This window comes from Lissotriton helveticus, chromosome 1_2 (genome assembly GCF_964261635.1).
Source record: "Lissotriton helveticus chromosome 1_2, aLisHel1.1, whole genome shotgun sequence".
Lineage (NCBI taxonomy): Eukaryota > Metazoa > Chordata > Amphibia > Caudata > Salamandridae > Lissotriton > Lissotriton helveticus.
In genome coordinates, this window is record NC_136058.1 from 97,887,288 (window position 1) to 97,905,556 (window position 18,269).

The 18,269-nt window shown below is 42.6% G+C and overlaps 1 protein-coding gene across 1 annotated transcript in view; it reads right to left on the bottom strand.

Moving 5' to 3' along the window:
- The window catches only part of EFCAB7 (EF-hand calcium binding domain 7), a 317,322-nt gene that overhangs the window by 223,205 nt on the left and 75,848 nt on the right, over positions 1 to 18,269 (bottom strand). The window contains exon 2 of the mRNA XM_078669291.1: positions 1,857 to 2,044. Within this exon, the coding sequence (XP_078525417.1) occupies positions 1,857 to 2,043 (187 nt within the window). The 5' untranslated portion in view covers position 2,044. The remainder of the gene's footprint in view (positions 1 to 1,856; positions 2,045 to 18,269) is intronic.

Genomic DNA, 18,269 nt, shown 5'->3' on the forward strand with positions numbered 1-18,269 from the left:
GTTATTATACTACCGGTTAAAGAACATGCATAAATTGTTGATTATGCCCTCTGTAGAATCGCCTACCCTTCCTCTTTAATACAAATGCCGCCTCTTCCAGAGAAGCATTGGAACCTTAAAAGACAGTCAGCCGAGTTATAGACACAGCAGAACTGAGATAGTGCTGCAATAATAGGGTGATGGCCTGAAACGAAGATGCATAGGGCCTGATTTAGATCTTGGCGGTTGGGTTACTCAGTCACAAAGGTGATGGATATCCCGTCTGCTGAAATATAAATCCCGTTGGATATAATGCAATTTATATTTCCGTGGATGGCCCATAGTCATCCATCTCGTACTCACTGCAGGTGCGTGCACCCTGCTGACAACTGCCCTTAGCAAGAGGTCTAAGTCCATTACAACTATCAGACATTCAGTGATGGTAAAATAAGATGTCCCCATTACAGCAGACTCCCAGAAAGACAACAGAGGGTGGGTCATCCAAGATTCTGTCTAACATGTGACAAACTCACATGCTAGAATTGAGACACCGTGCCCTCCCCGGATGTACGGGATTTACACTGTGGAAACGTATGACAAAAGTGTGATCCAAATGCTACAGAAATCTGGACTCTGCCATGGCCGACTGTAATCAGTGCGGAGTTAATGACAGTTATATGCTCTTGATGATCCAGATTAAACACTTTTTTATAGGTTTTAGTTTACCAGACCAAACCTGCCATAGGACATGCAGGTACTGTAAAAAAAAAAACACTAATCCCCTATTCACATAAACCAAGCCATTCAATGCCAAAGAGGGCTTGCACCTAATGTATACAATGATCTGAGGCATAGGGCTAACACGCAGGAGGACATTGATATAGTCAATTTCAGAGGATTCTGACCTCAACTGGACATTACTCATATAGGGAATGACTGTAATAGAGAACATCCAGGTGGAACTCAGTCTTTGTGGCGTCCTGTCTTTCTCCTTACCAGGCCAATATGATTCACAGTGTGGAGGGTCTATATGCTGTACACAGCACAGAAGGTGTATTAAAAATTGTTTGTAATCCCCAAGAATATAATATGGGTCCAGCAGAACATGCTGAAGGGTCTACCTAATCGTAACCTGGGCATGCCTTAGCTTTTGCTTATCCTTTGCTCAATCACACCGGTAAACAAAATAACTGCATCATTTTTTTCACTCACGTATATAACGTTTCCAACCTGACCCACAGCAAGTACAAACCCCTGACAAGCAAGCACTCCTCCACATTGTAGCATGCTTCCTGTTCTCTAATGGCGTCAGAATCCCTAGGAAAGAAATGTGTAGCAAGCTAAAATGAAGAGGCCACTCTCACACACATTGAGCACCTAATTTATTTTAATAACTACTTCACAGAGTTCGCTGTGAAGTATTTATTAATAGTTATTTCAGTATAAACATTCTATGTCCATTTATTGGTCAACAAATGTATCAGCACCAAAATGTAGCTATTTTTTGCTGTCATGAAGTGGCAGTAGTTGATATATAGCTACATTAATCGTAATTTCTTATGGCATAGTCAGGTGGGGTAGCAAGGTTTTCATTTCACAAACTTTTATCGGCACAAAATGTTTTTTAACAATTACAGATGCTTTCTTATTTTGGATGAGAAATAGGAATATATGTTATGTAGATTACTCCCAAATCTTTTCACTATAAAACATGGAGAAAAGGAATGATTGTCATAACTGTGCATCATTTGTTAACCACCACAAAATTGAGAAACAACAAACAAATGATTTCCATTTGCAAAGATGGAGGGATAACCTCCTTGCAACAGCACAGTTTTTTTGCACTAAAAGGGTTACAATTAAATCTGTGTACAAACCTAAGCACAGCTGCTCTTTGGTGTTGATGCTGTCGAGGCTGCTTTTAAAGACTGTCAGGTAGGCTGCTCTGCAGGTCGCATAGAAGTTCTCTTCCTCGCTGGACGGGGACTTCTCTGATTCTGGACTTTGAGAACGTGCAAGCCTCTTACTGGAGAGGGATGTGCTACTGCCATGGAAGCTGGCCATCCTGTTAAGTACACGCACAATTAACCTGGTTCCAATTCAAACTAAAACAAAATCAAATCTTACTTCATTGCGGCTAAAGTTTTTCAAGAATATTTTGTTACTCAGTACCCTGCAACAATCAAATGTATGACTCAAAAATGCTATTTTTTTCCACATTGACAGAAATCTCTGTCACTTGCAGCCAATGGGAAAAGCCTTACCATCCTGAATTCCCAGATGTGCCCTGAGAAAGGAAGTACCCCATGTGTGGGTCGGCATAATGCATGCGATAAGAGTGAAACAAATGTTAGGATCAAAATGACACTAAATTGACTTCACATAGTCCAAGTTTGACTGGTTCCTGTCCATTACCATGGGCCCGCCAAGACATGTTGAATCCTCTTTTTATCTGGATTAGTCTGGATTAGCTGAATGGTAGAACTTAAGTCAATTCTGGCAAATGTGAGGAAAATATGCTATTTTTGCGAAAGTTTCACGTGTGCAAGGCATTCTGGGGAACAACATTAGTAGCATCCACATAGGCGACACATCCTGGACTCTATTAAGATTCTAGTTTTCAAAAATGTCTGAGGATGGTAGGGTCCTTGGGTGGTGTCCGACCCGGGGCCTAAATACTGCACCTTCCGACATCCCCAGAAACATTAAAATTCCAAGTAAAAATCTTGTTGTCTTCACGTTGCATTTTTGGCGCTTTCCCTATACTGGTGATTGGCCCACCCACACAAGCGGAGAACTGTTTCTATTGGGAGAGGAGTGCAAATACAGAATAACAAGACACATGTAACTAGATTGAATTTCTATCAATTTTTGGCTTCAATGTAAGTCAGTTAGCAAGAAAGAACACATTTTGAAGAACACTCACTTAAGCACATTAATATAGGTAACTCCAAATTCAGGAGCATACAAAAAAAACACTATCCCTAAACTCAGATTCTTAGGTCCATTAAAAAAATGCAAAGCTTTCTTTGACACCCATTTTTCTTTCAATAGATTTTATTTTATGAATTGTTATCAGTATAATCTTCAGGTTGGTTGATGACACTGGGTATAACGTGTTTATGGACAATCACATGTACTATATATACCTGAAACTAGAATGGACATAATGGTACACTACTTTTCTACATAGCCAATCATGACAAAAAAAGACAAATGAAAACGTTGCCACCTATTTCTATTTTTGTCCTACTTATTAGGCTTGGAATTCAGCAATTAGTTTCCTAGGGATCTACACAGATTACCGCTTGCTGAATTCAGAATTCTGTCTACTTCTCAGACATGTGCAGCTTACTAGGTTCACACAGTTGCACACTTCTTTCCCACAAAAACTGCAATTGGATAGAAAATGTAAAAATAAGAAATACTCACTACCACTTATATATTGCAACAACTGTGGTGAAAAAAGTCACTGTAAATGTCTTAGTGCACATGCATACGATTCTACGGTTCTGATGAATGCAATATTGACCCACTTGGGCACTTAGCATGAATGGCTGAAACATGTTGACCATGATAAGGGGTACATGAGACCATTGACATCTCAAAAGTATCCAAACACTGATTTTAAAACTTGCCTACAGCTACCAAGATTAAGATACCTTTTGGACAGGTGACCTTGAGTCAATTTTAAGTCACTTGCACCTTTACTTCACTTTCACTCTAAAAACAACCAGCTCTGCTGTAATCAGGCATTGAAGCACAACTTGGAGGCACTTGGCTTCCAGGGTGGGAACCCAATGGTGAACCATGTCACCAACTAGGTTGGTGAGTGAGGGTTCTTTTAAAAACACCGAAGGTTCCCCCTGCATTGCTGTAAGTGAAAGACTCTAAAGGATTCTTGGTTACGTAAATAAGGTACTCACTCTTGTTGTTTGGTGTATCTATAGTCAAGGGAAGATGGGTGAGTGTTCTTTCTCTCTCTCTTTTTCCTGTTTGTGATTTAATACAAACTAGCCAAATAGCAAGCAAAAATAATGAAATTCAATTACTGTTTCAACTGATTGAGTTTCTGCTGTTAATCAGCTGGAGCATGTAACACTAAAATCTATACATTTGTTTATTTATTTATTTTAGATTCATATAGCGAGAACTAGACCCGAAGATATCAGGTATCAGAGCGCTTTACATGAGCACCAGTTTAGTTACAGCTGGACACATTCATTTTTGTTAGGCACGGGAGATTAAATGATTTGCCCAAAATCAAAGGATGTTGAGCGTTGTGGCCGAGACTCGAACCCGGTTCCCCAGCGTCGAGGTTGACCGCTCTAGCCATAGGGCGACATAATCTCCCCAATTTATGAAACTTTATTATAGTTATACAATTTTTCTCAATACAACCTAATGGAAGCAAGAACAGATGACACAAAATGAAAATAACCAACAGTTATTGATGGGCAGGTACCAAGATCATCTTGTGAGAAAGAATGTGAGAAGTCTTTCACAATGATACAGAAGGCACAGAAAGACTAACAACTATTTCCAAATATTATGGATTCCTTAGGTCAATCCTCAGAAAGAGGCTACACAGTGCACAAAAATGTGCAAGTGTGCAACAAGAAATTAAATGGATGGGGTGCATTGGAAATGTCTGTAACTCCAAATGCACGCTGGATTTTAGTTGTCTTTAAGCTGGTATGAAATCAACATGGCACTTTAATAATAAAATGTAACAGTACATGTTCATGCACACACGTATAGGTAAATCTTTCTTTACATCTTATAATTGGGCCATACCAGCATCTGTGACCCTTATTTGATACCAAAGAGATGCAGAAACACAAGGCATACACGCAAACCTATGTTGCGCGCATAGGACACTTTCTGTAATCTGGCCCCTCGTGCCTAGTGTGCTTTCTGTTCCCCCCAAAGTGGCAGAAAGAATGTTTGTGGGCTGGGGGTTGGGGATGTGTGCCAGGACAGATCAGCCTCCATCCCATTCAGTTTATTTCATTTTTTAAAAATGACCCATTTCGAAGGAGCTGGGATGCAATAATATATCTCAGGAATGGGGCTAGCTAGAAAAATAATTAAAGTATTTTTAATTATTTTTACCAATGACCCAAACCTGTTGAGAAGGTCGTACCTCTGTCCTGGACTGACCATAGGGCTATAATTTTCAAACTAAGAATCGTGATGACAAACCCTCCAACTTCCAAAATACCACCAATATTAAAATACTGGCATTGGGATAAAATTGACAGTATGGAATTAAACAACCTACTGATGAAATCCCATCCCATATTTGGAGATGACGCCGATCTAGCGGCAACTAAATTTGCCGGCTGAATTGATATCGCTGTCATACAACTTTCCCCTAAAAAAACAAGGACTGGTCACAGATCCCTGCTGTATGCTCCGTGGGATTCACAAGAACTTGGGATGTATAGGAAGAGATGCAAATGGCAGGAACAAGTATAGATATCAAGTTATAGCCCTGATGAAAAATGTAAATACAAAACCTTATCAAGACTATAAAACACAAATAAATGTGGCTAAGATCCTATTTTTCACAGATAATATTAATACTTTGTAAGACATCATCAAAAGGACTATTGAATAGAGTTAATACCTCGTCTAAGATCAGTAATAAAAATCAGTGACATCAGACCAGTCACTATGTAATTAATGGACTTCCTTCTGTCTAAAGTTAACAAAATATTCCAGGAGTTTACAGCTCTGTCAGTAAACACAGAGACTTCATCGAGTGATGAGGCATTACAGGAAACTACTACCTTTAACAACGAGCAAGGGCCAACACAACAACTTATGCTTACCACTTTCTCTCCTCATACAAAAGATACGGTGGCTAAATTAATCGAAAGCTCCAAATCAGGGACCCCATCGGATCGCTGCCCTCCGAAGGTTCTTCATCCGATAGCTAATACAATATCGATTCACCTTACAGCACTCCTAAACAAAATATTATCTTACGGATGCTTTCTATTGACTTGGAAGAAAGCAGCTATACTGGGACTTCTAAAAAAAACAACTCACTGAATCCCGCTGAAGTCAAAAACCTTTAGTACCATTTCCCGGCTCCCACTCCCGGCCAGGATTCTAGAAAAAAGTCTGAACCTGGAAATCATGGACTTTCTGGAATCAACTTACACCCTTGATCCTTTACAACATGAGTTTAGACCCAACCATTGTACAGCTTGAGTTCTTATAGATGCAACAGATTAAATCAGAGCCATTGTCGACAATGGAGGAAAGGTGACCTTGATCTTGCTTGATCTTTCAGCCCTGTTTGATACGGTGGATCACTCTCTTTTGATTAACCGGCTCGAACACATAGGCATCAGGAATCAAGCATTAGATCTGCTTGGCTCCTTTATATCAAATCGTGAGAAAGTCATCACCTAAGGACACATTCTGATCCCTTTACACTTCATTACGGGGTCCCTCAGGGATCCTTGCTTAATCCCACTTTTTTGAATATGTATATTGCCAGCTGATTGAGCTAATTAGATAACATGGCTTCTCAGTAATTTCTTACACATACGACACTCTGATAGTGGTGTCAGTCTCTATAAACCCCGAAAAAGTTGCCAAGCAATTTAACACTTGCTTGAGAAATATCAGTGAGTTAATGCAGAAAAATTGCTTGACACTTAACTCTGAGAAAATGAAGCTCCTGCTTTTTGGTAGCAATAACTCCTTCTGGAATACCTCATGGTGGCCCTCCAATTTAGGCTCTCTTCCATTGCCGTTCCTAAAAGCAAGTGGGTCATCTTTGACATTAAGTTGGAGTTTGCCGACCATGTAAATCAGGTAACATCCTTCTGTTTCTTTACATTAAAAGTTCTAAAAAAATCCTCCCTTTTCTTCCCTTGGAGCTGCGAAAAACAGTTATTTCTGTCTTTTTTAATGCAGAGGCTTGATTACTGTAATGCTCTGTATGTAGGGTCCCAGCAGCGTATACTAAGAAAAACTTCAATGTCTCCAAAATGCTTCAGCTCGAATACTGCTGAATTTTCCTAAATTCAGCTCTATCTCGTTGAGCATCTCTGACCTTCACAGGTTACCAATCAGGGAACGAATCAGGTTCAAGGCCGAATGCTGGGCCCATAAAGCCCTCTACAAGAATTGCCCTTGCTCCTTTCAAAGGATTTTCAACTGGTATGTTCCCACTCGCAATCTTCAATCAGCATTGCTAATAAGGTAGTTGTCCCTAGAATCCGGAATGCCCACTGGGGAGGAATACGTTTCTCCCATTCCATCTGTAAATGGTGGAACACACTGCCTGACCATTTTACAGCGCAGTTTAATCTGTTAAAATTCTGAAAACAACTAAAAACCTGGCTTTTTCTATCGATCACTAATTAGGTCATAGTTGCCTTTTCTCCTTCAAATTATTGTACAGACAGTATCGCCTAGACGCCAATTTTTGGGTATTCGCATGCTCTACAAATATATTAACATAACATAACATTAACAACATTAACATTTAATAGTTATTAAAAATCAAATTCAATTTTGAAGTATGATTTTTTCCTCTAAATATTATGGAAAAGTGATTTTTAGAAAGTTAACTTTCCTCTACCAAAAGTCTCTGGAACCTAAATCGGCATTTTGTTCTCCAATGTCTACCAGCCAGCAATTAGTATTTGAATTGGTGTGAACTTGCTTTCAGGTGCAAGCAATAGGCTGACCTGAAAAGACAGAGGTGGCCCATCTGAATCTGACAGAATATGCATGAGGCTATAAGCATTCTTTTTGACATTAAAGTGTCACGCTCTATTTGAATGTCCCCTCCTTGACAGGTATAGGGACACCTCAAAGAGGCCTTCCTTGTCGAGGCAAATGTTAGCTGACACTTGGTTAGGGCCCTTCTTTTGTCCACTCAACGAGACAGGACTCAATCACCATGAACCTCTTTTTTACATTACAGTGTCAGTCAGAATTTGCTGAAATTATATACCGAACAATGAACTGATTTTATTGTACTGTGTAAATAATTATGAATTTGTATTTTTATATTATCATTTTTATATATTTTAACCATACTGTAATGTTGCGAAACACTGCAAATGTTTCTTTTTACTGTAGTATACTTTTTATGCCTACATTGTGTTGGTGAAATAAAGTTATTCTGACTGACATTACAGTGGCACAGTATATTTCACAGGTCTGCTGGGTTTACATATAACATTTAGGGTCCACTTCAAAGGGTAAAGCCAGGATGCCAACCCATTTCTTATTAATCTCATATCTTGTTGCTGGAAACTCAGCTTTGTTGTAAAAGACTTCTGTCTTTGAGGTTGTTGTGGGTAGAGGGACTGCTTAAACTGGATGCTGGTGTTAGATATGTGAGGACACTAGCATTACCAAAGTACACTCCCCATGCACACCCTCAGCCCTCACAGTCCATCTTGAAAATGCCTAACGTGGATCAGGGTAGCCCCAGGAACCTTTACCCCATTGGTAAGGGCATCCCCAGGTTTTTTTTGCACAAACTAGCTTGTGCCATGCATAAATGTAAAACCAAGTAACAGCACACTGTGACCGTTTGTACGGCGCGATTCACTCGCCCTCTGGACCCAGACGCCTGCTGGGTACCTCCCTGCAATTCATTCCCGGTCTTTAGACTGACAGAGACGTCATCCCTTCACTGACAGATTTGTTTCATAGAAGCTGATGTCCCGACCCTCCAAGCACTTTTTAGATCCTTCCCGTGGATAACTCTTGTTTTGCACTCATAAGCGACTGGAGTTTTTACCCATAAACACACATTCCCTGCATGCTTCATGGACTTCTAATGTCCTCCATGACCGAGCCCAGATTCCTTTGACTTGATTCGCTCTAATCATACAGGCTCTGCACAACCATCCTAGCACTTACCTTATCCATGTAACCCGGTCCTGATGATGACCTAAAATTGTACAGGTCGAAACGCTGTCGACCCTCTAGCGCAATTGTGGGAGTTATTGTGGTCTCCTTAAACAGATTAATCTTTTCCTGAAAAATGAAATGCTGACTGTTTTCGTGACTTTCACCTCATTTCTATTTTGCGCCTTTTTACGCCGTTTCTTCACCTTGTCTTGTGTCACTGCGCCGTTCACCTTTTTCACAAGCACAAATGTGCACACCTACAATTGGGTTACCTATGCCTATATTGTAACGTAGTGCTGATCTAACTACTTGCATTCCATAAAGCTCTAATCTTTTCACCCATTTTTGTGCTCTCCCTTTTTACCCTCTCTCTCAAATTGATTTGTTTCTCTATTGTACCGGTTTTACTCAATGATTACCGGTTGAGACAATGTTTCTTGGTGTCAAAGCCTTACTTGAAGTGTTCCCAGATTCTTCACAGGAGCAGAATGAAGCCGTTACCCAATGCCTCTCCAAAGACCCCCTCAAACCCTTGAAATATTTTCATGAGAGCACAAAGGAACCTCAGGTGGGAAAGGGGAAGTGAACAGAGACAAGACAGTCTCGGCTTATGGGTGCCTGCTAGGAACTGCTTTTGTCAACCTTCCTTCACGGTGGTAATAAGGAGCACTGCAAAATGAAACAACAACTAAATAAGCCCCAACTTCTTTCAGCTACTACTAACAATGACCTTCCCCTCTAACTTCCTTGACTTTTACATACTTTTTTCTGACTAGACCTTTGCCTCTTTTCTGTTTGGGTAGGTTGGTAACAAAGTCGCTCAACCTGTTGGGTGTTATCTTCTCTAGAAGGGCCAGTAGTTTTTATACCTGAAAGACATTATGAGTTAAACTCTATCAAACAATTATAATTTGTCTGTGTTCTATTTAATACTTCAGAAAGGTAGCCTATACTCACTAACTTCTTTTCCTGTTTAGGTTTTTTAAGTTTCTCTTCAATTCGTAACTTATAGGACTGGTAAGTATTCTCATTTCTATTCTATGATGTATTTACATAATGTACAGGGTATATTCACATGAAACAGTTATTTCTTTTGTTATGATACTAAACAATTTCCTTTTTTAGGCTGTAATGTTTCCTTGGTACTTGCGTGTACTGCTACCAAGAAGAATTCCAAAGTGTTGTTCTTCCGTCGCCTCTTCGTGAAGACGTTGACAAGAATTCAAGAGTTTCTCATGGAGAAAACCTGAACAGGCGCGTAGGCAAGAAACCCTATCTACTGACGGCAATACACGAAAACACCTCTAACTACTCTGACTAAAACACACAGGGACTAGGACTGAAGCACAACCATACATGGTAGGAACTTCGGTGAAGTGCGCAGAACGATGGACGCGCTCGAGCTTCAAAACCACTCCTCGCGCCTTTCATGAAACAACTAGAGCACTGACTCTAGTAGGCCACCATCTGGGAAAACTGCATCTGCATTAATGCGGTCCAAGATTGGTGTTGCCTTTTGTTTAGGTAATCAGCGGAGAACATTCTCCTCGTATCACTGGCTATTATCGTAGCCCCTGCAGTTCGGCCAACAACACAATCCTTCAGGTTTCGCTTCCCGTCACTTGGTTATACATAATCACGCGGGTCTCAACTGGGTTAACAGACTTCCTCCTGTTTTCTGTTCTATGCATAAATGTGGCACCTCAAGGCACCCATTTCAGAACCATCCTGGACCGGTAGAAGATCAGAAGAGGACTAAGCCTGCTGTCTGAGACCTGAGATGAGCCTATATGACTGAGCCTGCTCTCCCTCTTATTTTCAGGACAAAGACATAAACTCCAAGGTTCATAAGACTGATATCTTGTTAAAACTGCAAGAACACAACAAGCTACAAGAGACTTGTTCCTGTAACTGCTCAGCCGACCAGTGGCAACTGAGCCTGGACTGCACCCTCCTGGTGGCCACTCCCTTCCACTCTGTGAGTCTCTATTTGCCTTTGAGTTCCTTGGTGGCTTTAAAAGTTAACTATTGTGGTAGATTGGGACTTTAAAGACTAAAAGACTCAAAGTAAAATCTTTGACCAGGACAAACTTGGTTAGTGTATTCGACCCTTGCACCATAGCTGTCGCGATCAAACTGACATGATTCACTCTAACATGGATAGCGGTTATTACCTGAGGTGGGTAACTAGCTCTCAACTAATTCCCCAATTTCTTACACAAACTAAATACAATTGTATTTGTGGAATGTCCTCTGCATCTCCTAAACTCTTTTGCAGGGTGGTAATAATAATAACAATCATTGGTAAATGCAACAGGTTTTGCCAATGTGATTAATAATTAGTTGTTTTTTGCTGTAAGTTGTTGCTTGGTGAGCAGTTGTACAATATAAGTTATTGAAACTTCGTTAAAGTGTTATGATTTGTTTATTGAGAAAGACAATACATTGTGCTGTTACTGGTGGTACTATACAGCGGGATAATAGGTAAAGGGAGGAGGAAAAAGAAAAAAAACATGTACCCGATAAGAACGATTGAAATGGGCGCTGCCATGGGGAGATTAGGTTAAGGGCGGTTGAAAAACTAAAAAAGCACAGTGAAAGTGCTGTGCATGGTAAACCTAAAAAAGTAGTTTAACAAAAGCAGATGAAAAAGTTTCTTTGGCTATTGACCCCTGATAAGATAAAGAGGTGAAGAAAATCAGTACATTTTTAGAATGAACGTTTGAGCAGTTGTACAATATCAGTGAAAGAAACACATTTCTGTGATTGTTTTACTGTAAAAGACATTTTTTTTTATTACATATTGTTCTTTAGGAGAAGGTATTTAAAAAAAATATAATAATTTGCAAAGCACACATTTATTTAGGCTTTGTCATTTTTATTTTTTTTAAGATTTAAACAGACATAAACTTCCATAAAATGATCATAAGTTGTACATATTGAAGAAAACATAAATGTGTTTATCAATGGTCTTCTAGAAATATTGCACAGTAGCGCGGGCTGCTGTGTAACATATTTTACAGTTACGCTGCCAGCAGCACCCGAGACCGCGCATTACCCCGTAGGAGACACAGGCGGTGATAATGAGTGCCAGGAGAGAAAGAGTGCAATATAAGGGAGGATAAGAAGATGAAGAGGCGAAGGAGAGATAGAAGACAGGAGGGAAGAAAAATGAGTTAAAACAGGAGAGAAAAGGAGGGCGAAAGAAGAGAGAGAGATGAGCTAGGGAAGAAAGCGGGGCGAAACATGGATGTTAGAAGGAGAATTGAAGAAGAGACGGGAAAAGGGTTTAATTAATAAGGAAGACAGGGAGAGAAAGAGTAGCGTGGGGGGAGAAAGAACAGAGTGACAGAGGCAAAGGGGATGGAAGAGAAAGAAGAAGAAGGGATGGACTCGAGGCATCCAGAAAGAAGGAACTTTTACGAGGGATGGGGAATACGAAGGTAAGAAAAAAGAGAAGGATGAAAGAAAACTTCTGTTTTGGAGAAATAAATGAATGAAACATTTCTGGAAAGGTGACCTTTTTATGTGGACGGTGCAGCACTGTTTCTCTCTTCAAGATGAATAATTTTACAACTTCATCTGGACACTTAGCAGCCATACTATAAAGTGGAAGAAAACAAGCCCACGTTGCTAGCGTGACGGCTGATGGTTTATTCACAATGTATCTTTAGTATCAGCAAATGCGCATACCAAGGGGTTACCAGGTATTACTTTAGGAGCACATGGAGAGTACAAAACATTGGTCCTACAAAGCCCTAGTCCTGGCCTTCAAGGCGCTACACGACAAGGGGGCCCACTATATCAGGACTTCTTCATTATGCCCCCAGCACAACCCTAAGATCATCCCACCAACACCTGATGGTTGTTCCCAAATTCTCCCAGTACCTGAATCGACAGCCACTCTTTTCAAGTGCAGGTTGCCTGTGCCTGCAACCTGTTACCAACGCCAACTCAAAACCTGGATGTTTCAACAACAACTTGAGGTTTCTCTCCCTTTTTTTATCACGGTGGTCACTAGGCTAGCCATACAGTCCTATTATCTCCGGGGCACTCTTTTGAGTAGCTGGGTTCTCTATAAGTACCTTATAACATAACATAACATTGGTCACTGGCCCTAATCCACAACTGAGTAGTGCCATTATTGAAGACATGAATTAAAGTGTTACTAAATGCATACTGGTGCAGCATACAAGGGAAGTCCATGCTTTATGTAAATAAACACAGTACAGGGTTATCAAACGTTACTGATAGAGCACATTGCGATGCCTGGCAGTAATCAGGGTCACTATTCCACCTCCGAGAAATGCTATTGCAAAGAACATAAGCAGGCAGTTTTGCAAATGGATATTAGCGCACAACAAAGAAAGCCCAAATAGAGTATCTAAAGACTATATCAAAATTGGTAGATCAAACTTACCATCAAGGCCACAATCCGCACAAGGGCAACAATAGATGAAACAAGCTACAAGGGAGAGCATCTGCGACCCGTATATAAACACAAAACAAACAGACAAAGGGCACAAGGTGACCATCCATGGGTGAAGAGAAGGTAACCGCCATGTCATAATGTCCAGCACTTATTTCTGTTTTTCCTTTCTTACAAAAAGCAGTTTCCACCAAAGAATCGACCTTCCTTTTCAAGTTATCTACCCAGGAAAGTAATCTGTGTGTTGTCTTGTCTGCTTTGTTGTCAGCATCATGTGAGGAGTTAGAAACTGTCTGATAACACAGAGCTGTAGAAAATGTCAGCTGGCAGCCTTTCCGTTCACATCCTGAGGTGACACTTGAAAAGTGCTGTTGATAGGGGGGCGTGGCTTGGACGGCAATGGAGAAAGTTGCCTGAGTCCGGAGCTCTGCCGAGACCCTGGGAACAAAAGAATGATCTAACGCAAACCAGCACCAGAACTATAGGGAAAACCACCCCCAGTCACATCGGAACTACTCGAGACGTGGAAAATCTGGTCGTGGAGTATAAACGGAAGGAAATGAGCAAGCTCTTCACGGAAAAACAACAGACTCGCCCAGCGTTCGGAAGCAAGATGGCCGGTCACTGACGAACTGGAAGACCCGAGCGTGGATACCCACATGAGGGGGAACGGGACGAGTAACACCACCGAGGTCAGTGCAGCCCTTAAAGCAACCCGCTGGACCCCCACCGCAATAATCAGAAAAAGTCCCCCAGCCCAGAGGGGTGAGCACCCCCCCCACGACTACAACAAGCCAAAACCAAAAGCTAAACCAGCCCAGTGGGGCGGCCATCTTAGCTGCGCAGCAAAATCGTACAAGAAGTGGCCCACAGCACGGAACGGCTCGGTCAGAGGCAGATGAAAAGACCGCAGCGAGCATAGCCGGAAAGGCGCGCGACAACCACTGCAGCTGCCGAGAAGCGAACCCATGCTTAAAAGGGAGCGCCAACGGCAAGTAAACAGGACAAAGGCAAAAGGGAAAGCGGAACAGAGGAGGCGGTCATCTTAGCGGCGCCGCCACAAAAGCAAGAGGCGGCCCAACCCCCGAGGCGGAGCGCTCAAATGCAGCCGCCCTGAAAATGGTTGCTCGAAGTCACGAGCTCGTAGCTTCCACCCGCCTCAATTAGCGACCTCCAGCTCAAATGGGAGCGCAGCCCTAACTGCATGCAAAGACCCAAAGCGAAACTAAGGCCAGGGAGGGCGCCCATCTTGGCAGTGCCGCCAAAACAAACAGAGAAGCAGTGAAAGGAGCGAGCCAGGCAGAAGCAGACACGGTGGCCACACGTGCAAATTGGCTACATCAGCAGGCACTGAGTAAACAAGCCCGGGAAAGAGACAGTGAGGAGACAACAAAATATATCTGAAACAAACCCAAGGGGGGGGGCGCCATCTTAACACCTCCTCCTTAGCTCTGCCCCAAAGGCATCGAAAGGAGAAGCAGAAAGCAAGATCAGCACGCAAGAGCCCGAAATACAAAACCCCTTAACGGGACTAAAACCCCCTTAGCAGCAGGCGCCGGATTAAACAAAGGAGGCAGATTAAACAAGAAGGTGTACCCAAAACAGAAGAAAGGAACCCACAGAGCAGGGAAGGACTGTGAGGGTCACAGGTCCACTCTAGCCAGGCTTGTGTAACTGTCTCCACGCTACGCCTGGGACATCACACTCACAAGCCAAGCAGCACAACACAATTATAGCTCTATCATCAAGACCAGAGTCTGTACAAAGGGGGCAAGCACCATAGCGACCCAATCACGAGGGGGGCCTCGAGGTGGGAGACCACACCAACGCAGGGCAGACCCACAAGAAGGCCACGGAAAGTAACAGAGGATCCTCAAAGCGAGCCAGCACCGGCGCCCAGTCGGCAGCGTGTAAATCGTAACAGTGAAGGAAGATTTAAAATACATCAAGTGAAGAGGGGTATAACAGACATGGCCGGGAACGAAGGAAAAATCACACAACAATCAAAGAAAAACAGCGGACTCCCTAACGGTATTACCAATCAAGCACAAACCAGACATCAACAGCACTATGGACACAATACTGAAAAAAATAGCAGAGGTCCACGACCTGGCTAAATCAACAAAACAAAACGACGGATGCAATACAACTGGAATTAGCCGCCGTTAGAGGAGATAAACACGCGGCCAACAACAGGCTGACGGAGGTTGAACAGAGGGTGAGCGATATAGAGGATGGAGATAAACAGATTAATAAAACTACCTTAGCACTAACCAAGCCAACAGCTACCCTCCTGAGACACACGGCGGAGATTGATGATCGCAACAGAAAGGGGAACATCAGGATCCTAGGTGTCCCAAAAGGCATAGAAGACAAAGCAGGCTCCTGCGTGACACTGATTCAAGAGCTAATTCCACATATCACAAACATCAAATTCGACAACCCCTTTGAATTGGATAAGGCATACAGAGTGCCGGCCCTTAAATCCACTAACAGAGCGTGTCCAAGGCCGATAATTTGTAAACCGCTATGTTCACACCACACGGAAGCGATCTTTGGAGTTGCCAGGGAAAAACAAAACTTGCTATGTCACGGCCAAAAGATAATCCTCATGCAGGACTACTCTAAACCTACGGTGGACATAAAGAAAGGATTCCTGGCTCAGAGGGACAAGCTAAGGAAGGAGAACATCACGTTCTCACTTGTAGGGCCCACAAGGTTTAGGATCAATGATAGGGGAAGGACACACGTCTTTGAAGACCCGGCAGAGCTCTCAAGGTTCCTCCTAGGTCCTCCACAGCAGGAAATGGAAACCGCACAAGCTGGCACGAGCAAGAGAAGAGCATCACCAGAACTAAGGGTTGAATAACCAGGACAAATCAAAAACAGGGATAGTAACCACATTCGAAAGAACAGAAAAGAGCCATACCTCAAGCGCCACAAATAGACTAGATCGAAGGACAAGCGGCGCATCACAAATCACCAGAAGGAGAGAGACCGCAAATAGGAACTATGAACAAAGACAAAGGCCCTCTGAGGGGGACCAAAGATACCAAAGAACTGCAGATATCCTTTCTAGTGACACAAGGGGAGTTCACCCGAGGGGGGGGGGGGGAAGAGGGGCGAGGGAAAAACTGGCATAAACATAGATTATGCTTTAACTACAATAACAGTGACTTGAAAGGGGGAACGTGTTTAAACCGCTAAATGTAAATTTAAGGGAAAGTATATTGATTTATTCGAACCTATGCATCCCGGGGGCGAGGGGGGGCGTAGTTGGGACATTGCCGTCGCACATCTCAAACTCGACGGCTTAGCTCAAGGAGGGGGGGGGGGGTTACATGTGTTTTGTCTTGTCTTCCGTTGGGCTTATTCGTCTAGTCCGTCTTGTTCGTGCTATCTAGTTCCCATACCTACTCTGACACATCCCGATACCTCAAGAACTTTCCACTCCAAGTGTGCTTCTTGCAGACCGAGAAACATGAGCACAGGTATAGGGGTAGAGGGGAAAAAGCCGGAGACAAAAGAGTGCCTGCGAAAACCCCAACAGCAGGAAGAGGGAGAAGAAACGTTAATCCCGCACATTATAAATTATGACACAGAATAACAACCAGGCACTCCTAGCAAACCTGAAGATCGTCTCACTCAATGTCAAGGGCCTCAATCACCCGGTCAAGAGGAAAAAGATCCTAGACTACCTGGCCAAGACCAAGGGTGACGTCATACTCTTACAAGAAACCAAGCTATCCCTGGAGGACTCAGCTAGAGTCAGGGCAAGATGGATAGGGGAGACACCTGCTCACCAGCGTTAGGGAAGAAAGGGGGAGTGATCACGTTGATAAATAAAAACTCAAAGATCACCATTGTAGATCAACAGCAGGGAGGCTACTAATAACACAATGAAAAGAGGGGAAAAATCCTTCCTGGTAGTGAACACATACTCCCCAAACACAGATGACACCGCATACTGGGAAGATGTAGCTAGGAGGCTGGAAGCCAACAACCAAAATGACATGATAGTGTTAGCTGGGGACTTTAACCTTGCATTAGACTACACCCTGGACAGACAATCACAGACCCACACACTCACACCGGCCTCACACAGCACTCTAAAAAACATATGCACTAGATTCAACCTGAAGGACCCATGGCGACTACAACACCCCGGCACCAGATACTACACCTTTCACTCCAACCGGCACAACTCCTACAATAGACTTGATTACATCCTAATATCGAGATCACACACACACCTAATCAAACATTCGGAGATAGAGGCCAGAACAATCTCAGATCACTCATGCATCTCACTACAATTAATGGGACGGCACAACGATAACCCCACACGTAGGTGGAGGCTTAACAATGATGTCATGACGAACCAAGAAGACAAGAACGAAATAGAACAAGCGATTACTAATTACATTAGAGACAATGACACACCAGGCATAGACCCCAAGTCCTTGTGGGATGCGCTCAAAGCAACAGTCAGGGGGATACTAATAGATATCAAAGCGCAACGGAACAAGAAAGCCAAGGCACACTTAGACCAACTAGAAAAAGACATCAAAAGCCTAGAAACTCAACACATCAATGACACTAGGAACCACAGCACCCTAAACGAGCTGATGCAAAAAAAATACGAATTCAACCAAATCCTGAGCGAAAGGGCTGGACTGTGGATAAACAGGTACAAACAGATTAATCTATGCGAGGCAAACAAGGCAGGAAAAATCTTAGCGTCATACCTGAAACACAAACAGAGACATCACACAGTCTCTTCAATCACTAACACACACAACAACACGCACACCCAACATAAGGACATCTTACGCACGTTCAGCGAGTTCTACCAAGAGCTCTATAAAAGGGATGAAACATTGAACCAGGATGGCTGCGCAGAATACCTGAATAGACTAAACCTCCCCAAATTAGACTGCGAGGAGGCTCTGAAACTTGGGGGGGA